General features: G+C 39.3%; 1 protein-coding gene across 1 annotated transcript; it reads right to left on the reverse strand.

The window, feature by feature from the left end:
* Window positions 1–6,682: 6,682 nt before the first annotated feature.
* On the reverse strand, window positions 6,683–25,140 carry valopa (vertebrate ancient long opsin a). Its single transcript, XM_066693495.1, has 5 exons — window positions 24,624–25,140; window positions 22,433–22,643; window positions 15,668–15,785; window positions 14,974–15,213; window positions 6,683–8,457 (listed from the first exon to the last, which is right to left on the reverse strand). The coding sequence occupies exons 1-5, from the start codon at window positions 24,982–24,984 to the stop codon at window positions 8,221–8,223; spliced, it is 1,167 nt and encodes a 388-aa protein (XP_066549592.1). The 5' UTR covers window positions 24,985–25,140; the 3' UTR covers window positions 6,683–8,220.
* Window positions 25,141–25,816: the final 676 nt, after the last annotated feature.

Consider the following 25,816-nt stretch of genomic DNA (forward strand, 5'->3'; position numbering starts at 1 on the left):
GCTCTATCAATACACTGGGGATTCTGAGACCTGCAAGAGAGATATAATGCATAATATTCAGATGCATTTAATGTGATGAACCAGACTATTGAATCTCGTCTATTGATTAGCTCAACATGACTACGCTGCAGGAAACGTGCTGCTGGGATTCTACAACACCATTTTCCAAAGTTGTGATTGATTTTCTGAGTCCACTTCCACACTTGATCCAACCTGGCTGCCTCTTCTGAGTTTTCCTCCAGCACCATATCTGCACCAACCCTCTGACCTGGCAGGATGTAACCTGAAATAAATTAAACACCTTAACAATCTCCATCCTGCGTGAGCAAAGAGTGGCCCTATTGTTCTGCAATAATTCACTCAGGTCTGAAGTGGAAAACATTTGGAAGCACACACTCTCTTCTGCAATAAAGGAGCTACGTGATGGAGCACTACTGTCATCTTTTGAGTAAATGAAACTCAGATGTCTTTAGAGATTTATGTGTGGGTCAATAAAGGTCAGTCGATGAATTATTAAAACAGCTAGGACGTGTCTGTTTCACTCGGGCGTTGAGTGTCCACTAGAGAAGTGCCATCTTATTACAAGCAATCATATATGTTCGAGCAATAGTAGTCATGGTGTTGCCCTCATCGTTATTACGGTCATGAAATGCTTTTTGCACCGTCCTCAGTGTTGACCATAACCAAAAATACTCTTTTACAACATCCAATGGGGTCAGTAGTATTTTATAAAACAGGCTGGAACTAGGCTGATGTTTTGCAAACAAAATTGTGAAATATAACTTTTTACCATGCTGGTTCTTTCCTTGTATACTTGCCGCCTTCTCCTGCTCCTGAAATCACTTGTTCTTGCAATGACTGATAGGCATTTCAGAGAAGACTCCAGCTACAAGCTTCTCAAGAGATCCTTAGTATTTGTTTCCCTCCTATATCTCCAGAAGGAACCACTTTTGTTTAGTTATTTTAACGTCTTTTATTTTACTTCTGAACTGTACTTTGGTATCATAGCCTCTTAATCCACCTTTCATTCCTTCAAATTTGAGAATTAATCAAGCTATTAGCCTTCCCTAATTTCTCCCATGCTTCCCAACCTTTCATGCTGAACTTATTTGGTTGATGTGTTTGCCAAATGGCTTTATCATACATCACAGGTTGTGCCTTACTGATATTCCCCAGAAATAATCATCTGAATGAAAATCAATGAGTTGTCAATGTTTCTAGACAACACCTCTAGTCAAATATCCTATGCAATTAATGTATGAAACTAGTACAAATATGTCCTGGATGTTCAAGTTAAAATCTTGCACTATTCACCAGTAATTTGAGCTGGTGTCCAGACTGTGTTCAAAAGTGTTTTTTCAGTGCCATCTTAGAAATAAACCCTTTGTGAATGAAGTAAACATTGTATGACTAAAAGTGCATTGAATGTTTGTATTTGTTGTTGACCAAGGGTCAGGTGCAGTCATAGACAGAAAAATATAGTTTCCAAAAAATAAATGATTTTTTTGATATCACTTGTGGAAAAACTAACAAAAAGAAACAGGAGGTTTCAAAACAAAACTCAGTTCAGAAAACAACCAACAAACAAGAAAATAAGCATTCCCAGAGCAGGATACCTAACACCACAGAGCTACCTAGACTCGGGTTTGCAGTGGTTTATAGATTCAACATATATGCACTCTGTCACGTGACCTCCAGCACTCCACCAATTAACTCCTCCACAACCTGGTTCTAGCTCTATATGACCCCTCCCCTAGAACAAACCAGTGTAACAAAAAGAAATGTATAAAACACAAAAAGAAAATGCAATTCTAAATCCATTACATCAATACATAAGAAATACATTTAGGGACAGTATCAATATATTAAAAAAAAACCTTCCAGATTTAAAATGAACCAGCCCTTTCCCTGATGGAAAAAAGGTGCCCTCTATTACCAACATTATGGTATGGAGAAACCCAATATTGCCCCTTACCAAGATGGCCCCTGTAATCCCAGCATTCCCAAACAAATATGGCAGCTCCCACGCCCTTGTTCAACCCAAATGAAAGAATGAAAAGTTACAGGTTTAATTTGTTTTAAATTTACCCTTTGTATCTTGGCTTGGCTTTTTACTCCTTCATAACAGGTAAAGACAATCTTTATTTATACCCTTTTATATTTATAATTATCTTAATTCTGTTGATTCGGTTAGGTCTAAAATCAAGGGATGGGCCTATACTCCATCACAGTATTTGTTTTTACTTAATCTTTCCTGCATGGGCTGTTTGATGTTTATTTTAGAAGGCAAGCTCCTTGGTCTTGTAAAAGATGAATGATTTATTCTCTTTTTGAAGCTCTGTATAATTTTTATTCATGTTTCTGAACATATTTAAGTACATAGTTTTCACAACACAACACCATGTTAATTAAATCAAATGTAAGATATCTGTGTTATATTGATTGCCAGGTATCTATGGAATTTAATTGTACTATTTGTTCTTTGGTGATTATATATTATTATATGTGTATTTGTTTGTTTGTCACTTGGTCTAAATGCAGCAGAACTGCTGAAACATATGAGAAATATATTGCCTCAGTTTGTGGCTCTTAGGAATTCTCGCCTCTTTGTTTCTATTGCAAACATGACCATTTTTTAATTGCCATTGTGCTGTCCCATTAACGTATATGTATACCTTTATTTTATTTTTGTGTCATATTGTGTTTCTGAATCTGGGTATAGTAGAGAGCCATACTGGCTAAATCTTCTGCTTTAAAACGAGTGCTTTGGGAGCTGCTGTGATTGCACACTGTAATATGTTTGTCTGCGAGAAAAATGCAAAACGTGCTGTGAAATACCCAGTTCAATTATGTTGTACTGACGCTGATACACAGATGACTTATTTCATTTGAGCTGTTTCATACCCTTATCATACCATACATCATAAGCTTAATGCTGTGTTTGTTATAACTTACAAAACCTACTCGTGTTTACTACAACCACACACACAAGTATATTTATATGTATACATGTGTTCTAGTGTCCTATTCAGTAGCCTCGTTGGGCAGGATTTTGCCAACCCTGTACTTAGAAAGCCAAACTCCTGGAGGAAATATCGGTCTCTCTAAATCATCCATCTCTCGATCTCTCCATACCTTTATCAAATAACATCTTGAACTGATAAATGTAGTAATGATTTGGGATATAGCAAAGACCAGAAGACACTGTCTCCCCCAAGGGACCCGGGCTGGCCGATGCTGATTTGAACCACGTGATCATTTGCATTGATCGCTGTGTTAATAACCATGACGAGACTGAAAGAAGTTAAACATAGTAAATATCTTCGCCAGTAAGGAATCGGAAACATTCATTGGAATGCCAGTGACTGATTTTCTACTTGTAAACAGATTTTCTCTTTGCGGTTTCCACACATACCAAGAAAAAGTCTATACACTATACAATGTTATATAGTTCGATTTCAATATGTGTAACATTAGAAACACAAACAAATACATAAATATCTTCATAAACTTCCATTTGCTGTGTTTCTATTGTTCAGTGATAATCTGGAGCAGCATGTTATTATGAAAGAATCTACTTTTGCCATTATCTAATTTCCTTTTTAATAAGCAGTGTCATAATGTAATGAGCAGAGAATCCGTTCCTCTAATCTAATGATGACTGTCAGCAACACTATTCTGTTGTATTTGAATCATAAATCCACTGAAGTTGTCTGTGAGGCAGCTGTGTTTGATGTCAATAGAGCGAGGTCTAAGAATGTGAACCCAAACTGCTGTTCTTCAGTTTTAAGGTTGGAAACTAATGACTGGACAACTTTGAACAGTTTTTCCTCCAGTGAAACATTTTGTGGTCGGAAAGTGGGTTTTTAAAAATGTAGTGTTATACTTTTAAACGAAACCAACTTTCTGATTACAAGTGAAAGTCACAATCTCAAGACAAATTATCTATTGCCCCTAGAAATAGTTTAGAACATGTTTATGATTTGCTTTTTGCAAAATTGTTTAAGACCAATGGGAAAAACAAAATAAGTGAAAAATGACAAGAAAAGCTCTTTCTCAAAAATGAATAAAACACTTTTGGTTTTCCTCACTGATATAAATTATGCTGACAATAGGGTGTCCACATTTTTAACATTTGCTACCTGACTATAGTTGCTTTTTACTTTATATTAACTATTGTTATAGAAACAAAACCTTCACTTCTACTGAATTAATTCTTACCACACAAAAAAAAACTTTTCCTCCAGTTCCTGGGCCTTAAATATCTTTTGGGTGATGAGCTTTAACAGGAAGCCTTTTTTTGGGTCCACGTGGGTCCCTTTGCACTGAAGAATTTCACCCTTTATTTACTATACTGAAGCAAATGACACGATTCCTCAACATTAATAGATTGTTTTAATGAGCACAGCAGTCGAGGGTGTTATGAAAACACCATTTGGCGGTGACCTTTAAAAAGAAAAAAGGAAAAAATATAAATCATATTATTACGACCTAAAGTTTTGTTTTCGCTCAGTGGGAAGAAACCCCGCCTGTATGCAGGAAGGGATTTTTAAATAATGATTTAAGGCGTCCCTCACACATTGTAGTTGATTTTTTTTCCCTTGTTTTTTACTCAAGGATAGCACCAGAAGTATTTCCGGACTTGCGTGAACGGCATGAATTTGCCTTAAAGTACTTTCAATATAATTATCAATTTAAAGGGACAATTGTTTGTGCTGAACACAGTAACGCATGTTGTAAGCACGGGGGACCTTTCAGTAAAGCTGCTCAATCAATCCTGGGTCTTACCATCCTGTGAGCACGGCTATTTCCAGCTGGAGCTCATTTTTTTAAAACTGTAATTGTGAAATTAATGAGCATAAAGTCAGCCTGTTACTTATGAGGGGGAAAAATGAAAGCAACAATCTATAATTTTACAATAATGGAAAATGCAATCACATTAAATGATATTACTTATTTTTCTACCCAGCGGGGATTGTCATGTTGAAGTGTTTTGGGTATTATTCTTTTCTTTGACATGGGAGAATAGAAACATCTACAATAAAACTAATGGTCACTATAATTTAAAACTAGAGATTACAGTTTCTAAAGGTATAATTTTATTATTGTTAAACCACAACAAATAGCAGCAGGACTTATTTACAGAACTTACAGAACGTCTACTCTTTATTTAACACATATCTGTGTTTTATTTTCATTTAAAGTTACTGAAATGTGTTCTGAGAAGCATATAATCTGGCAAAACCTCCATCGCATTTCAATCCTAAAAGGTTATTAGGATATCATTTTATTTTTTATTCAATTATGTGGGAATTTGTGTTAACCCACAGCCTTTAAAATAGAGCTAAATGTGAATTGTTTTTGTCAGGCATAAACGGATCAAAATGTGGTCACGTGGCGAAGGCTGAAAATGGACGGTGTGTCATATAGGCTATAATTTTCTACCTTATTAAGAGTTCTGTAAACCGCAAATATGGTCTCTGGAGAAATGTGGTGCTATGCTGTTGTGATTTATGTAGCAGTTCATGAAGCAGAAACCTGTATTCTGCAAACCAGAGAAGCCACAGCTAACTAACTTTACTTTCAATGAGAGATCAAATGAAGCTTTTTCAAAATTTGGCAAATATAAAAAAAACTCAATCAAAAACGGCACCAACTCAAACCTGTGTAGCTAAACTGGGTTCAAACACGGTGGGACAATGATCATATTTCAATGGGAGTAACACCCGATACGGATGAAAGATAATGTTATGTAAACGCATTGCTTTGCCTGGTATATCAAGAATAAAAAGTTCAGTCTTAATGTATACTTGCCAATGAAAATATAGGGATACCGTTAAACTTCCAAACAAATTACATTTCAAAGCACATGATTATTTTATATTGTGAGCTGATAATACATATTTTCATAGCCTATTGGAAGATCTTTCCTTAATGCTACATGTCCTGCTATGTCCTTCAATATAACGCCTTGAGAGACTCATGAGGCTCGAATGACAGACACCCAATATTGAGTTCATGAATTGGATTTTCTATATGTTTGAAATCCTGCTGTTTACTGTAATGTGGTAATGTGGTAATAGATTTGTATTCTTTCATATATTTTTACCTACTTATTCGAACATTGTTAGCATACATTAATTTTACATGAATAACTGGGGGAAGTGAAGAGAGCTTGGGAGTGAAATTAATAACATTAGTTCATATCATTAATACACAAGCTGCTCCGCCAATCATTTCCTCATATACAAATAGATCAAATCAAAAGCATGCATTTTTTAGCTTGAGTCCATCTTTCGCACAGTGCACAGGGGAGACACTGATCCCCAGTGATCTGCAAGGCACTGTGATCGGGAGCTGCTGAGCAGTGAAAGACTGGCAATTACTCCGCCGTAACTCAGGGTAGAAGGTTTAATTATTGGAGAAATTCTGAACAGTGTATCCTGCGTACTTTAAACCCTTGTCCCATACATATAAACATACAAAAAACATTCCCCATACTGCTTTTCTTTGTGATTAGGTGGTGCTTAAATGTATTTTTATTGCATAAACAGGCTAAGGAAAGTATTTTGTCAGTACTGTACTTATATATGCAGCAGCAGATATAGGTCGTATGGAGTAATTTCTGATTACCGCTGCATAGTTTGAATGATTGCTTTCATACCCCAGGAAATTTAAGAAATATTTTTGAAAATAGATTTTATTTGAATGAAAATACAGACTTCTGATCAGTTAGACCCTAGTTAATCAAATCACAGTGAAACACAATGGGTTTGGGAGCACAGGTTAAAGACGGAAAGATGGGATAATATTCTCCAGCATGCTACTAATTAAAACTCATTAATTTCAAACAGCAGTGCAGTGGTGGCGCACAGACGGGACCGACCAATGACAAGAGATGGGATTAAGTGGAGGTCTGATAAATCAGTGCCACTCTTTCAGACAAAACAGTGTCATACTGTACATCTATGAAGTCAAGAGTATTAACACAGTGTTACGTGGCTGAAATATTGCTCGCTACTGCTTGGTATATTAAAGTGAAGCTATTTGTATTTTCCTTTGTTTAAAGGGCTCACAAACCTATAAACACCATATTAAATATCCTTCCTGGCTTGTTAGGATCTCCACATGTCTCAAGATGATGTGGGAAAACAGGCTACAGGGCCATTTGACATGATTCACAATTGTAAACCAGCTCCTCCTCATGCACCTGGCTATAGACTCTTCCTACAAGTATGAAATATTTCTGAGGCTGTTACTGCAGATGCAACAGTGATTTATATTGGTTGAGGTAATATTATTAATATATGTTTTTCTTGATTGAGAATGTATATTTTCCTAAAGGGCTGTACATTGTCCTGTCTATCTATATATAAAAAAAAAACATTCATCAGGGGATCCTGATAAATAAGGTATTTAATATTACAGGTTTATATGATTGGTTGAGCAGATCTGCAAATATCTTACTCAAGGACTCTTCTATAGTATCATCAGTAATAAGTGTTAAACAGTTACATATATACAGTATATAGAACACACAAAACAACAAACAAAATATCACCACTCTCTAAAACTCTCCTTGATAACCATTATTACATACTTTTTTTTTCCTTGGCAAAGAAGTTTAGCTGCAAATTTTTAAGCTGGTACAGATCATATTTGTGGAAATGATTATTATTTGTATGATGATTATTATGAAGGTTTAATTAACATTTTTCATTTACGCCTGTTGTATTGTTCTCAGATTTCTTGCTTATTCTCTCACCTGGAAAAGCCGTTTGTCGTGGTATTCCACCAGGTCCCTGAAGTTTAAACAATTTGTCTAACAGAGCTATGAGTAAAATCACACACAAACCAAAACAGCATCTTCAACTTTGTCAATGAAATCAGCGATTATGGAGAACAATGACAGTGCTCCGTTACAATACCAGACACTGCCGTCGCCCGGCCTCTGAAATCCCTGGAAGATCAAACTAGCCTTGATTACAGAGAAACAAGGGCCTGCTTATCTCGAGGAGAGATTTATAGCTGCTGTTTATTTCAGTTCTGTTGTATTTCTTCAAATCCTTCTTCAGGTTGGTCATCCTATAATGTGGATTAACTACTGCAAACAGCTCTTTTCTAATTCAACCCATTTACAGACACTCAATCTATTCCATTTTGAACTATGAAATGATAAGTTACTACATATATATGTCCTCCGGAGCGCTGCGGCCTCCCCTACATGGGACAGACTTTGTTTTCGGGGATGGGCAACTGAGCGAATGAACTGCCTTGACTTTGTTCGTCCTCGGTTTTCTCGACGTTGTTGCTGGAAAGGGTGATGCGAGCCGCGATGGCAGACATCTCCCCTTCGTTGCTCTCCGCCGTCATCGGCCCTCGCTCTGTCGTTTGGTTGAGATTCAAGTCTGTAGCCGATGTATTGCATCTGAACAGCTGAATTAGACACTTCCTGAACTAGAAGAGAGGCACACATGCAAAAAACACAAAAACAGACCGTAAGACATGGAAGAACAAAGCGATAACAATGGATTAATGTCACGGAGGCAGTCCTCTTGTGTGCAAAACAATCACTTCATACAGTCTGCTGTAAATAAGCAGGAAGGCATGTCAATCACCAACTGTGACTGCGTTTTCTTCTGCGAGTCCTTCGACACACGTGTTTAAAGTCGTACAAGTGTTCATATCTGGCCGGTTTAAGGTTGTTAAAGTGACATGCAATGTCTACTGTTGTGAAAGTGTTCTCCTAAATGTTTTTATTATTATTGTTGTTAACATATAATTACACATACAATATGTTTAACCCCTCCGCCAGTAGCAATCCCTAACCCAATCTCCTGACTCCCTACTACTATATAAGTATAATATTTGTGAACAAAGGAACGAGCATCCTAAAAAGCATAACTTGACCTTTTCCATTGATAAGGGATTTACAAGTTACACATTATTCACAGCAAGTATCAGCCAAAGCAATTATTTTCTATAACAGGTGGCAAAGGATTGGGTGAGCGGGCCACAATAATTCAAAACACGAATTACTAAGTAAACAACATATGGGAATACATTTCTACAAACTACTCTTCTGATTTGTTTTCTTCTTTTGAAGACACAGGAATCACACACAAACCCGAGCCCAGCTTTGCATTTTGCACAACGGTATGAACAAAACCAAATCATAAACATAAAGTTTACATAGGCATACAGTTATTCAATTTCCAATTAATGAGCTAAAAAATCCATGCCGACCCGCTTACTTCAGTGTATTCAATTATTGATCTCATTAACAATTAATTAATAAAACTTGATTTTGCAGTGTTGTGCTCAAATAAGCTTGAAATGACTTCCAAGACAAGCCATTTCCATGTCTGCTACAGAAAACAATCCACTATTACATATAATGTAAAATTACTAATCGTGAATATACTCTTCACATTAGAAATGTTTTGTCAGATGAAACATCGAATTAATTAAGTGATGTACACTGAGAGACCAGGGTGTGTGGCCAGGAGATTTCCTCCCCAGTGGCTCTTCAGTCTGTTTGTACCAGGTCCTGCTGAAGGCCCTCATGCATTCAAAAAGTACAGAGTAATAAAGAGAAGGTTTTCTGAATAATTTTCCAACATAACAAACATAAAAAGCACAAAATATCTTTCAGATGTTACAGCAAAATGAAATAATTCATAACAAGGAACACAATGCATTGCTTCATTTGAACAAACATTAATCAGAGACTATACGCAGCATTTGACACCGTCGATCACTCCATCCTCCTCTCCTGCGGAATCTCTGGGACTGCTCTCGCCTGGTTCTCCTCCTACCTCAACGACCGGACCTACCAAGTGACATGGCGAGGTTCCTCATCCACCCCCCAACCTCTCCTCAGAGGCGTTCCCCAAGGCTCCGTCCTGGGCCCGTTGCTGTTCTCTCTCTACACTCGCTCCCTGGGTGTTTTTTTTTCCTCTTCTGACCCTCTCATCCCCTCTCACATCTCTTCCGGTTTGCTATTTCCGCCTGGATGCACTCACACCACCTCAAGCTCAACCTCTCCAAATCAGATCTCCTGTTTTTCCACCACTCTTCCTCACCTTCTGCTGATCTCTCCATCTCGATCCCCTTGGAATCCACCACACCCTCTCCTTCTTCTTCCAATAAAAATCTAGGAGTCACCGAGCTACCTTCAGTCCCTCGTCTCTCTATACATCCCCTCCAGACCACTGCGTTCTTCCTGTGGCAGAAGACTAACTCTGCCTCCTCTCCACTCTCCTTCCTCCAGAGCCACTGCTTCTCATCCCTGAACCCTAAATGGTGGAACGACCTGCCCACCGAAGTCAAAACAGCAGAGTCTCTGACCTCATTCCAGTGATTACTCAAAACACATCTTTTCAGGCAATACTTGTCATTTAGTAATTTACTGTCCTGTATGATAGCACTTATTCAATGTTTTTTTATACTTCTTGCTTTGCTTTACTTTACTACTACTACTACTACTTGTTTATTTAGATTTCCCCTATGCTCCCTCTCCCTCGGCCCTTGACTGTGACTTAACATCTTGTCTGCACTTATCAGCTTTTACAATCTAGGATGTAAGACCTCATGTATTGTTTACTGTATATCTCATATAAACTTGTGTAAATTGAATTTTGTAAAATGTATTACACCTGGAATTGCACTGTATTATTGCACTTCGTATTGTTATATTTTGTTAGTCGCCCTGGCCAAGGTTGTCTGATAAATAATAATAATTATAATACACACAAATGCAGTGTCTTACTGTGAGCTTAACTGTGACATATTTATAAAAAGTCTAACTGGTTAGTGTGAGTGCAATTATGTAATTTCAAAGGTCTTAAAACATAGCTTAATGAGAGGATATACTTTTGTAATTTTCTAGTAGAAAATATCTAGTCAGTATATTTATTTTACTAGTATCAGTATTCTACTTCATACTTGCAAAGCTTATATCTTATGGCATTGTCTCATTATTTACTTTGCTGACGGTCAATGGAAAGGATTACTAGGGTGTCCTAGTTTCTAGATATCTGTCCTCCAAATTTAAACAACCCCCTCTGTATTTACTGCCTATGAAAAAAACAATTTTGTTAACAATTACAATAAAGATGCTGGTCATGAATTAATAAAAACCTGTCTTCAGGGGTTTCACATGATTGCTGCTCAATGAATGTAGGAGACTCACCTCCTGCTCCTTCAACAGGGTAAGGATATTGAAAGAATGTAAATGGCCAAAGGCTAAAATGATTCCTAACCACAGTCAATTAATACACAAAAGACCCATTCACGTGAGTCAAATTTGCAACAGACAATGTTGCCTGAATGGATTAGCGAGGATGTTTCGTCTTCCATCATGTTAACGAGGAACCATTCGGGTTGTAAATTAGTCAATTTGACAGTGAGATTCCTGGACCTTTTTGGCAGATTCACTTGTTCTTTTCAGTTTCTGTGATGCAATTTGTATAATTTTGTTTGCGCCCTAAGTAAATCTGGCCAAGGTGTAATTACTACAACATACATATGTGTACCTCCTGTCATGCTGATATGCAGCCCTTAAAGCTAATTTCTCAGCTCCTCACCAACATTTTTAATATGTTTCAGTGCTTTAAGACTTATGTATGCAGAATGTAAATAAAGATAAAGATAAACCAATAAAAGACCCTTTCACAGAACTAATCCCTGGTGACTATGAAATGTAAACAGCAGATAAACTATAGCAAAGCTTGCCTTGGAAAATATTTGGGTAGGGGCGAGGAAGGAAGAATGAGTTTGCCAAGAGTGATGTAAGCTGTGCACGAGGAGAATCGCTCCAGCAGAAAACTATCCGTCGAATAATTTTCCTAGGGAGTGTTGCGTTTGCGGTTTGTGTACCATTGGGGCAGTCCTGTCTTTAACAGCTAATTAAGATGCTTTTATTATGGACACAACATCTATATCGCACCATCCTACACTCCTTTTGGGGGCCGGTTCCTGAGAATGGGGTCACGTTTAAAAAAAACAGACCCGGCAAATCCGTAAGGGCAAAATCGATCTCAAATCAAAATCGGTCTTGCAAAGAGGGACGGGGAAGAGAGGAAGCCGGTAGAGTCCTACGGTGTGCTTAACTTTGCTGCTTGGCTCATGACTACATCTCATTTGAAACACACATCTAATAAAACTTATATTACGGCACACATGAGCCCTTGCTTTCGTTTTAGTGAATGTGTGCTGAATCTTATTGTAACTATACAGTAACTATAATATATATGTAATGTAGGCATGAACACATGGCCCTGAAAAGGTCAGAATTTATGCTTATTGGTACAGATTTAAAAAAAAACAAAAGAAAAGAATCATAACCTTAATTAAGAAAGAAAAGGTCAACCAAAATGAGCCAAGATGTTTTATCGGCCCCTCTGTGTATTCGTCCAGAGACTGTTCTTTACTTCAAGGTTGAAAGCGGCCCTATTGCCAAGACCCATCAGCCCAGAGGTAGTGAAGTACTCGCCATCTCCTTTCAAGCCATTTCTAAGCGAATGACCCTCAAAAAAGAGAGAAATATCTCCCTTTAACAGAGACGGATCCAAATTCTTTCAGAAGACTATTGTGTGTTTCTCAATTATAGACGTTTAGATGTTTGATCTGTCTGTGTCGTGGGAGAAGTTTCTCTAGTACTCCACCACGTCAAATACTTCGCCAGGACTTTGACAAGGTAAGAAAACGTGAATGTCAATGAAAGCTTACATTAAGTGCCACACAGGTTTTATGGTGATATAGCTGAGATGTAGCTCAGTGATGGTATGGCTCTGCAGGGATTTGAAGCTGGCTGGTGTTTTTGTGCTGTGAGTGCTTGCACTGTCCTGCCTGGTCCTGGGAGGATTGCTAGTGGATGGCAACAATGCATTAGTAGGTTATGAAGAAAAAAACAGAAGGATTTTGCATCAGAGCGTGGGAGTAACAAGGCTCTTTCCTGACAGGTGCCTTTTCTCCCATTCTTAAAAGTATACTGAACTCAACATATAAAGGGTTGGTCCCATATTTCATGAGCTGAAATTAAAGATCCCGGAAATGTTCCATATGCGCAAAAAGCTTATATCTGTCAAATTTAGTGCGCACATTTGTTTACATCCCTGTTAGTGAGCATTTCTCCTTTCCCAAGATAATCCTTGACAGGTTGACATATCAAGAAGCTGATTGTGCTGTGGACAATGAAAGGCCACTCTGAAATGTGCAATTTTGACACAATGCCACCGATGTATCGAGTTTTGAGGGAGCATGCAACCATGTCTGCCCAGGACCTCCACATCTGGCTTCCTCACCTGCGGGATCGTCTGACACCAGCCACCCAGACCTCTGATGAAACTGTGGGTTCGCACAACCGAAGAGTTTCTGCACGAACAGAAAGCGTCTCGGGGAAGCTCATCTGTTGCCCACTGTCCTCACCAGGGTCTGGACCTGACTGCAGCTCTGGTGGACATTCCTGCAGTCAGCAGCCAATCGCACCCTCCCTCAACACTTGAGATTGGAAATCCATAGATTAGGGCTTCAGGAATTTATTTTAATTGACTGATTTCCTCATGAACTGTAACTCAGTAAATCCTTTGAATTTGTTGCTTGTTGTGTTTATATTTGTGTTCAGTGAAGCACCAAACTGAGAAACGTCCTGTCATATCCGTTCCACTGACCAAGCTCAGCTTTAGACTAAATCACACATTTAGAGCTGGTTGACACCTTCACATTGTTCAGAAATATAATTACCGAATGTAATGCTATTAATTCTGGTAGTTAAAACATGATCTCTGTAATTCTAATACAACTTCCTAGATCAGTTAACCTCAGTGGACTCAGTGGCAAGCAAGAGAGATTTTAAATATCTTTTGAAGGAGTTTCAGCCTCCTTGACTATGATCAGGTACCGAGCGTGGGACAAACATTAACCTCTTTTACAAGAGTGTCTGAAGGCAGACACTTCTTGCAGTATACAGTTATTGCAACATATATTTTGCCAGATAGTTGGCTCTTAAGACACCACTGGGATTTACTAAATACAAAAAATCCAAGCTGTAGATGTTTTTTGACCTTTACAGTTTACATCCTAGATATTATTTACCATATGATGACTAACAAATTACAGTTCATAACCATAGAAAAATATCCCAAGGGTTAATCCTGGCTATGACGTGTGTGTGTATATATGTGTGTGTGTGTATATATATATATATATATATATATATATATATATATATATATATATATAATGTAATTTCCTAATGATTATTCGAATCAGCCGAAATTAGTACAGACAATCACTTAGACTCAATATTTGCCCCAGGGCTGACGGGTGTTAGAATCAATCATCTCTGTAGCCATTTATAGACGTATTGATTATTCCTGATCAGTTACAAAAACAAGTTAGTCTTAAGAAATGTACTATCTTACTTGAACAGTCAATTATAATTGTCTGTTTTTAATGGACTTTTAGGAGATCGGCTATCTCCCATAGAAACAACAAATAATTTGATTTGTATTATATAATATTCATTAAGCACTCATTCTCCTGTCCAGTATGCTGCAGGGGCTGAAATGATGCTAACAGATACAGACAGAGTGTCAGAGATTAACAGATTATTTTCACAACGCGTACAGGTCAGATACAAAATACAGATTATTGACACACGTGTTTTGTTGCCGTCAGTCCTAGGGCTAGACCAAACCAAAACTTTGACCCACCCACGAATGACAAAATGACAGAGTTGTACCCCATCGCGTTTTGATTCATAAATAGTAGAAAGTGACTTAAATGAAAGTGACACAAATTAAATGAAAGCACGATGGGGTACAGATTCATACGGGTCACTCAAAGTCTGTGCTGGTGCTTTACTCACAGTCAGTACATTTGACCAAACAATGAATATATAAACAATTAAATATACCGTGTCGCATTAATGATGAGAAATAAATCATTAAAGAAAGAAACTGAAATTACCTGTTTATTCATAAACACGTAAATGATGGGGTTGTAAACTGTGGCCGTTTTGGAGAAGAAGGCGGGGACGGCTGCCAGGCGAGGATCCAGGCGGATCGTGGGACAGGCGGTGACGATGATCGAAAAGGCTGCGTACGGCGTCCAACCGATGAGAAAGGCCATGATCATGACGATGACCATCCGTGTGACTTGTCTTTCCGGTTTCCTTGTACTGCCCAGCCTTCCTTGGGTGTTTGAGACCTTTAAAACACAAGAGAAAGGTGTAGGACTCCCACCATGACCTCGACCTCTTCCCTGTGAAGTTGACGTTGGTCTCATACGTTCCTGTCTCTGACTGAAAGAGAGAGTTGTCTCCGGCAGGAAACCTGATGTGTGTCAATTTATGAGAGGACTTACAGACGCATCTTCACAATGATGTTTTTTCTTGTTAGGTTCTGTGTTGGTATGGCCCAGATTATAATGTTGGGATTGTGCCAGTGCATCATTATTGTACTTCTGAGAAACTCTGAGGTCATTAATCTTCATTCGTTGTTTCTCTGCTAACATCTGAGAGCTAATTTAAGGAAATGGTGGGTTGTTATTTTATAGCTTTAAGCTGGACCACACGCGTAAGAGATTGCATTTAGTTAAACCTGAAAACAGATAATCTAATAGTTCGCAATATGCAAAGTGAAATACTTCAGGACTAACTTACCTTCCTCAGCTTTCTCATAAGCTTTCCATACGACACAATGATTACCCCCAGGGGCAAGATGAAGCAGGTAGTGAAAAAAGTGATGATGTATGTGTGGTCATAATAATTCCCTGAATACCTGTTAAAGAAAAAGAAAAGAAAGCATTAAACAAAGTCCTTCAATTACATTGTTATTAGTTTTTTTTCCTCCCTCTCTCAGGAAAAGTGTTGCATTGTGTCTTTATAGTGATTAATAATGTATTCGCAAGCTTCCCAAACAAAATAAAGGTATTCTTTGGCAAAACAAAGACCATTTAAGCTTTCATAAAAACTGCAATTTAAGCTTTTACAAGTGAAAGAACTCCAACTGATTTATAACTTCTGTACTGTGCATGCATTGCAAAAATATCAAACCAGTATGGACACAACCACCAACTGAGAAAGACAAATACATCTGAGACATGAGAAAAACTGCATAGACTGTAAAGGATGCAACCCTACAATTATTTTGGCATAAACAATTCTCCATACATCTAAACATCTTTCTAAACTAAAAACAGTAATTGTAAGATTATGATTTCATTCCTGAAACTATGACACCATTGTTGCCAGTAATGAAAAGGCGTGAGATATGACAGAAAGTGTGTGTAAGCAAGCAATTCCGCTTCCTCGACGCCTAAACTGATGAGGCTGCAGTACGCACTGTGATACGCCACTAACCGGCAATCAGAGGGAATTTAAAACCTGTCACATCTCTCTTTTGCAGAGAAACTGTGTTCAGTAGCGGTGCAGCAGACAGATTTGCTTATGCGGCCGTTCAGTGTTGACGGGAGAATATCTGCAGGGATTTGCAAGAAAACTGGCTTTGCTCTAATGAACGGAAGAAAACGGCAGTATTAACATCCTTTTCCCTCTAGTGAGATTTAAATGCTTATGACTATAACGTATCATAATATATGTATTATGGGAGGAAGGTGCATAGGGGGTAGAGATATCTTCAGATTTCATTGGATCAAAGTTTCTGGCTAACTCTCTTTTAACTCCTTTAACCTGAAGGTCTCGGATTGAGAGTTGCATGATTGGTTATTAACTAAGGATGCCCTGTAATCTCAAAGTGCACAAATGTTCTAGCGCTGACCTGGGACGGTGCACTCACTTGCATATGTAATATGAAGTTATGTTTTCCTTGACCTTCTGTTTTGGTATTGGACACAACCCCAATAGCCCTATCCATTGATTGGGTAATCAATCATTTTTACACGCTTACAGTACAGTGAACCAGCATGCCAATCAATCTTGACAGTGTAATTTAGACCAGTACCTGGAGATGTTCCTGCCTGCCTAACAGAAAATAAAATACGGGTTGCACTCCACAGACACGCCCAGTGAAAATATACTGAATTTAAATTGGACTGGAGATACAGCGTTAACAAACTTTCTTTCTGTGTGTGGTTTGTATGTGAACAGATTAGTTTATGTAGGTGTGACACCTAATATGCTTTTGGAAATTGGCTGAAAATGCTTGCGATTCCTATCAACAACTCGGATTCGTCCTGCTGTTCGCAATATGGATAATCATTATTCTCTTCAGACATTTTTACAGCTCTTTAAAGAGAGAGTGTCATGGAATGAAAGGCCTTCTTATTTAATTTCTATCGTCTACAAATGTGACCTTCCAGTTGTTCCCTCTCTGTCTTCCTTAGAAAGGTTTAGAACAGAATCCATTTCCTCGGGTCATAGAGAATGGAGAAAACAATATACTTACGAAAACAGGACATGTAGATTTATTTCCATGTGATTTCGAACAAAAGCTATTTCATTTTTTAACAAATAACCACTAATATATATATATATATATATATATATATATATATATATATATACACTCACCTAAAGGATTATTAGGAACACCATACTAATACTGTGTTTGACCCGCCTTCAGAACTGACTTAATTCTACGTGGCATCGATTCAACAAGGTGCTGAAAGCATTCTTTAGAAATGTTGGCCCATATTGATAGGATAGCATCTTGCAGTTGATGGAGATTTGTGGGATGCACATCCAGGGCACGAAGCTCCCGTTCCACCACATCCCAAAGATGCTCTATTGGGTTGAGATCTGGTGACTGTGGGGGCCAGTTTAGTACAGTGAACTCATTGTCATGTTCAAGAAACCAATTTGAAATGATTCGAACTTTGTGACATGGTGCATTATCCTGCTGGAAGTAGCCATCAGAGGATGGGTACATGGTGGTCATAAAGGGATGGACATGGTCAGAAACAATGCTCAGGTAGGCCGTGGCATTTAAACGATGCCCAATTGGCACTAAGGGGCCTAAAGTGTGCCAAGAAAACATCCCCCACACCATTACACCACCACCACCAGCCTGCACAGTGGTAACAAGGCATGATGGATCCATGTTCTCATTCTGTTTACGCCAAATTCTGACTCTACCATCTGAATGTGTCAACAGAAATCGAGACTCATCAGACCAGGCAACATTTTTCCAGTCTTCAACTGTCCAATTTTGGTGAGCTTGTGCAAATTGTAGCCTCTTTTTCCTATTTGTAGTGGAGATGAGTGGTACCCGGTGGGGTCTTCTGCTGTTGTAGCCCATCCGCCTCAAGGTTGTACGTGTTGTGGCTTCACAAATGCTTTGCTGCATACCTCGGTTGTAACGAGTGGTTATTTCAGTCAAAGTTGCTCTTCTATCAGCTTGAATCAGTCGGCCCATTCTCCTCTGACCTCTAGCATCAACAAGGCATTTTCTCCCACAGGACTGCCGCATACTGGATGTTTTTCCCTTTTCACACCATTCTTTGTAAACCCTAGAAACGGTTGTGCGTGAAAATCGCAGTAAGTGAGCAGATTGTGAAATACTCAGACCGGCCCGTCTGGCACCAACAACCATGCCACGCTCAAAACTGCTTAAATCACCTTTCTTTCAAATACACTCACCTAAAGGATTATTAGGAACACCTGTTCAATTTCTCATTAATGCAATTATCTAACCAACCAATCACATGGCAGTTGCTTCAATGCATTTAGGGGTGTGGTCCTGGTCAAGACAATCTCCTGAACTCCAAACTGAATGTCTGAATGGGAAAGAAAGGCGATTTAAGCAATTTTGAGCGTGGCATGGTTGTTGGTGCCAGACGGGCCGGTCTGAGTATTTCACAATCTGCTCAGTTACTGGGATTTTCACGCACAACCATTTCTAGGGTTTACAAAGAATGGTGTGAAAAGGGAAAAACATCCAGTATGCGTCAGTCCTGTGGGTGAAAATGCCTTGTTGATGCTAGAGGTCAGAGGAGAATGGGCCGACTGATTCAAGCTGATAGAAGAGCAACTTTGACTGAAATAACCACTCGTTACAACCGAGGTATGCAGCAAAGCATTTGTGAAGCCACAACACGTACAACCTTGAGGCGGATGGGCTACAACAGCAGAAGACCCCACCGGGTACAACTCATCTCCATTACAAATAGGAAAAAGAGGCTACAATTTGCACAAGCTCACCAAAATTGGACAGTTGAAGACTGGAAAAATGTTGCCTGGTCTGATGAGTCTCGATTTCTGTTGAGACATTCAGATGGTAGAGTCAGAATTTGGCATAAACAGAATGAGAACATGGATCCATCATGCCTTGTTACCACTGTGCAGGCTGGTGGTGGTGGTGTAATGGTGTGGGGGATGTTTTCTTGGCACACTTTAGGCCCCTTAGTGCCAATTGGGCATCGTTTAAATGCCACGGCCTACCTGAGCATTGTTTCTGACCATGTCCATCCCTTTATGACCACCATGTACCCATCCTCTGATGGCTACTTCCAGCAGGATAATGCACCATGTCACAAAGGTCGAATCATTTCAAATTGGTTTCTTGAACATGACAATGAGTTCACTGTACTAAACTGGCCCCCACAGTCACCAGATCTCAACCCAATAGAGCGTCTTTGGGATGTGGTGGAACAGGAGCTTCGTGCCCTGGATGTGCATCCCACAAATCTCTATCAACTGCAAGATGCTATCCTATCAATATGGGCCAACATTTCTAAAGAATGCTTTCAGCACCTTGTTGAATCAATGCCACGTAGAATTAAGGCAGTTCTGAAGGCAGTTCTGAAGGCAAAAGGGGGTCAAACACAGTATTAGTATGGTGTTCCTAATAATCCTTTAGGTGAGTGTATATATGTGTGTATATATATATATTACTCTTTGAGTCGAAGTAAAGTGACCATTTTTTTGTACAATAATGAAGCCTGGAATAAAGCACATGTTCCAGTAGACTACCTATGGGCAAGCTATCATTAAGTATTTGACCTTGGAGTTAATCTTAAAAAAGTGATGTTGACTCTTTTCCCAGGTCACAACTGTTTTGGAGAAGCAAAGACACCCTTTTGTTATTATTTCGTCATCGTGACATCTTTCTTTTCTGACAATGATCAACATTTAAGACAAGATAAAGGTCTAGATTTTTCCTCTTTAGCATGGTAAATTAACCGTTCTCTGTGTTTGCCTGATAATGAGAAAGGCAATAAGAATGTAACTATGTATCTACAAAACACATTTTCATTGAAAATAACATAATTAAATGGAAAGAATAACCAAAGCCATAAAATTATTTAAATGACTAAATCACAATGCAAACCATGTGTCTGTGACAGCCACAAAACACAATGCCAAAACCCTGCTGTTAAAAAGCCTGAAACTATTGAAAATATCTAAATTTACAAACTGCCCCAGGTGTGAATATCCCCCTTACCATTCTACTGGTAGAACATTTTAAATACTATTCGCTGTTTCTATATTCCCTTAGTGTGGGGGGGCTGTAAATGCAGATTATACCCCTGACTAAAAAAAAAATCTGAATGCAGGGACAGAAGGGAATAAATCATGTGCTGAAGATATTTAACATAGATATGTGACAAGGTTTTCAGGTGCATTGAATTATTGGATTTTTAGTTTTGTTGTTTGTAACAGTAGACACCCCTTGTCCCTTCAATAGTATAGACCAGTTTTGTATTGTTAAATACAACTTTGCATTTGTTTTAATTTCTTTTAGTTTTAGATTTTTATTCATGAGGAGTAGCAGTGAGGGCCCTGGACTGTGGAGTGGATACCCTCGAGCAAGGTGCTTTACCTAGATCGTTCCAGTAAAAACCCAGCTTTATATACACTCACCTAAAGGATTATTAGGAACACCATACTAATACTGTGTTTGACCCCCTTTTGCCTTCAGAACTGACTTAATTCTACGTGGCATTGATTCAACAAGTTGCTGAAAGCATTCTTTAGAAAAGTTAGCCCATATTGATAGGATAGCATCTTGCAGTTGATGGAGATTTGTGGGATGCACATCCAGGGCACGAATCTCCCGTTCCACCACATCCCAAAGATGCTCTATTGGGTTGAGATCTGGTGACTGTGGGGGCCAGTTTAGTACAGTGAACTCACTGTCATGTTCAAGAAACCAATTTGAAATGATTGGACCTTTGTGACATGGTGCATTATCCTGCTGGAAGTAGCCATCAGAGGATGGGTACATGGTGGTCATAAAGGGATGGACATGGTCAGAAACAATGCTCAGGTAGGCCGTGGCATTTAAACGATGCCCAATTGGCACTAAGGGGCCTAAAGTGTGCCAAGAAAACATCCCCCACACCATTACACCACCACCACCAGCCTGCACAGTGGTAACAAGGCATGATGGATCCATGTTCTCATTCTGTTTACGCCAAATTCTGACTCTACCATCTGAATGTCTCAACAGAAATCGAGACTCATCAGACCAGGCAACATTTTTCCAGTCTTCAACTGTCCAATTTTGGTGAGCTTGTGCAAATTGTAGCCTCTTTTTCCTATTTCTAGTGGAGATGAGTGGTACCCGGTGGGGTCTTCTGCTGTTGTAGCCCATCTGCCTCAAGGTTGTACGTGTTGTGGCTTCACAAATGCTTTGCTGCATACCTCGGTTGTAACGAGAGGTTATTTCAGTCAAAGTTGCTCTTCTATCAGCTTGAATCAGTCGGCCCATTCTCCTCTGACCTCTAGCATCAACAAGGCATTTTCGCCCACAGGACTGCCGCATACTGGATGTTTTTCCCTTTTCACACCATTCTTTGTAAACCCTAGAAACGGTTGTGCGTGAAAATCCCAGTAACTGAGCAGATTGTGAAATACTCAGACCGGCCCGTCTGGCACCAACAACCATGCCACGCTCAAAATTGCTTAAATCACCTTTCTTTGCCATTCAGACATTCAGTTTGGAGTTCAGGAGATTGTCTTGTCCAGGACCACACCCCTAAATGCATTGAAGCAACTGCCATGTGATTGGTTGGTTAGATAATTGCATTAATGAGAAATTGAACAGGTGTTCCTAATAATCCTTTAGGTGAGTGTATATTGTGACAATTGTCAGTTTCCCTGGATAAGTGTGTCTGCTTAGAAAAATAATAATGCTTTGAAAGAAAATGTCTAATTCCTGGAGATACGAGGCACACAAACTAAGCATGGCTCAAAATCTCTGGTCTTATTATTTGGAAAACGTGTAAAAGCAAATATATTCCGCACAACCTAGTTTTTTTATTTTTCTTGTTTGTTTGTTTGCTCGTGTAAACAAATTACTTGTATTTGTCCTCTAGTCTCAGTACTCGGCAGTATTCGCAATGGCAGAAGAGACCAAAGTTAGGATGTAAAGTGTTCACACACTCTTAAGAGATTGAACACTCTTGAACTAGATTTCACCTGGTTTGTCATGGTACTGTCTAGAAGTTTACGTCAAGATCTTACCAGTTCGGTTCACAAGTCGTGCCGATCTTGCTGACCGTGTAGCTGCTCCATCCCATGGTGGGTGGGATGGTCCAGATGAAGGAGAAGGTCCAGACGAACACCAGGCCGAAGGCGGCGTGCTTCCCTCGAAGGCGGATATTCCCCAAAGGGCGGCAGATGACGAAGAACCGCTCAAAAGCGAGGACAGCTAGGGACCAGAGAGCGACGATTCCTAAAACAGGAAACACGTCCCTTATGTTGTTAATGAAATGGATAGTATACCACATACTGCACAGTTCATATAGTTGCTCATTTATTCTTGTTTGTTTGATTTAAATAATGCACAGTTTGTCTGTTATTATGTGCCTTTATAACAGCAGCTTCAAACAAAGCGATACATCATTTGTATGGAGAACAAATAAAGCACAATATTAATCTATACAGCCTTGTTAATTGTTTTCCAGTGTGAAGGACCACTCTGTCAGCCTGAGCAAACTGTAAAGATAAGCTTCTTTATGTATAGATCAAGATGGTCCATAACGAATCTTAATGAACTTACTAAGACTTTGATCAAAGTGTATCTTAAGGGGGTTTTCAATGGAATAAACTCCCAAAATAATAATTTATTCCAAGAATTGTGGGATGCCGTGCTCTGCATTCTCTTAGATTGAGCCACTCAGTCAGTGTTTTTCTATTCAGACATACATATTAAAAAGCTTTGTGTGGAAGACTTGTGTAGCGAGAGTTCAAAGTCCGGCCAGGAGAAGTGAAATGTCACAACAAGAACAGACTGCTGTGAAAGCTGTCAAAGAAAGCATTTCTCCCTGAATATAACAACTACAATTGCCTCTCTTCTCTGAACCAGGTAGTCCCTTTAGAACTGGATGGAGTATCTCTGCACAATGCGGTGTAAGGATCTGTGTGTGCTGTGCTCTTTATAGTAGAGTTCAGTTTGCAAAGCTATCTGATTTCAAGATGCACAAACACTCTCAATATTGAACAAACGAGGTCTGGAAAAAGGAAGAAAAAAGGGAGGGAAATGAAAATTGATTAATCACGTCGCCCTCCGAAAAGCAGGCTTAAATACTTCTTAGCAATTCCAATGTATCTTTGTAGTCATTAATATAAGATGAAAAGCTGTCTAGAATCATTTATCTTTGCCATTGGGTCAGGTAACTATTCACATTCTTCTACTGGGCTCTTTAAATTTGAATTAACTTCCATTAAAAGGTGACCAATTTATCACTTAAAACATAGGATTATCCTGTTTTTTTTGTGTGTAACACATTATTAACCTGGCCTTTATCTTCCTACATGTATTGATGTATTGTTTGTAGTTTGGTGATTTGTTTGGCGGTGATTGACATGTATTTGTTTCTCTGTTTGCTTGTTTGTTTTAAGGAGGTTGATCAGTTTGGGGGGATTTGGAAAAAGGAGGGATTTTCAGTTCTGTCAAGTACACTTTTGGTGTGAGGAAGGTATAAGATTCAGGAGGTGTGATACAAGTTGGTTGCTTTATGAGAATGAGGGGGTCAGGATCGGTACACACAGGGTCATAGCAAGAAGTCAGGGACCGGGAGTGGGGTCAGGATGGGCTAGATATTAGTAGAAGATATTTGTTTTTAAGGATGAGCAGAAACTGTGATTGGTGACAATTTTGATTTTGAAAACAGGGAGTGTTTATGCAATTAATTAATTTACTCTTTTACCTGTGTTTAAATACTTAATGATTGTAACATTTAAACCACATCAAACGTTATTACAGACGTATTGGAATCGTTTTCATTGCAGATTGAAAGTGGATACATGTTACAAACCATTTGAAAGAACCCAAATGAGGCTTTAGCAATTTCTTGCCTCTTTTTTTGAACAGCAAGGTGTAGATGACAAGAAAAACGTCTCCAACCAAAGATCTATATTTGGGGAATATGGATTAAAACATGCACATAGATTCTTAATGATGTGCCATTCCTGTGTGGGGAAAAAACAGTGAATCAGACGCTTAAATGATTCGTTAGTATATAATCTAACTGTAGTCTGTGCAAAAATGAACTATGCATGCATACATTATATATATATATATATATATATATATATATATATATATACACACATGCATAGTTATTTAAACAAAACGACACTGACACCTGCCGTTTATTCTCCAAATACCCACTATGACAACATCTCCGTCCCAACTGTGCAGCAAACTTACCGAAGAAGGTGACCGCAAAGCCCTCCAGCACGCACGCCCAGGCTCCCATGAAGAAGTAGCCCTTGATGTTGGTTAGGAAGCTGATGGAGCCGCCGATGAGGGACACCAGAAAGTCCGCCACAGACAGGTTGACAATGATGTAATTGAGAGGCTGGCGGAGCTGTTTGAACCTGAAGGTGACCAGCATGACGGTGAAGTTCTCGGACAGGGACAGCGAGGTCACGATGAACATGAGCGCCGCCAGCAGGGAGAAGTTCCAGCGCGCCACGGACTCCACCGGGCCGGAGAAGGGGTCCCGGGGAGTCGGGGTCTCCTCCGTGTACAGGACCCCCCCGTTCACAGCCACTCTGAAGCCATCCATGCTGCGGGGAGGATGGGGCTGGAGGTGAACGGGGAATAATCTTAAAGTTCAGTAATATTTCCCAACACAAAGTTCACGCCCGGATCCAACTTAATTGCCAATTAGCAACCAGTAGATGATGCAACAGTGAGGCATCAATTAAATTAAAGTCATCTCTCATCATTCTCGGCATTCATTCTGAAATCGGTCCCAAGCTTTCTCAAGTATCTCTCTCTCTCTCTCTCTGCTTGTGTGTGTGGAAAGGCTTATAAAGCTGCTAAACTCCAGGTGTTGCATCAACATGCGCTTCTTAGAGATGGTGACCTCCGATCATAATCCTTTTGTAATAATTAAAAAAGCGATTCCACATCTAAAACAATGATCCACTGCAGCAAAAGCAGCCCCAAAAAGCAAACTTGTGTATGCAGGGTAAGCGCTGTTGCCATCCCCCTCCTGCCACAGCCAGACTGGGACGGTGTGTCGTGAAGTAGCCGGGTACATCTGTAACACACTTCGCCTCCGTGATCCTTTATATATCTCCGGTCAGTCTCGCCACCGTCCGGCCGATCCCCCTGCCCACCCAGGACACGGGAGAGCTGCACCCTCATGTCCTCAGGTCTGCAATAAAGGGACCTTGAAGTCTCAGCCCAAGCAGACGTGGAGCGCATTGCCTCTTGCATATTGCATGATGTTTGCAAATGTTTTAAATAGGATACGGCAGGGGCTGCTGTTTAAGTAGCTGTACACTTGCCTTTACATGTTATAAATGTATAAACCATCGCTCTTTTTCACTTTTTCTTCCCTTCTTTACATTATAGTGGGTTAGCCTTTCCAAACTGGACTGACAGATGAT

The sequence above is a fragment of the Amia ocellicauda genome, chromosome 20, assembly GCF_036373705.1.
Source record: "Amia ocellicauda isolate fAmiCal2 chromosome 20, fAmiCal2.hap1, whole genome shotgun sequence".
Classification (NCBI taxonomy): domain Eukaryota; kingdom Metazoa; phylum Chordata; class Actinopteri; order Amiiformes; family Amiidae; genus Amia; species Amia ocellicauda.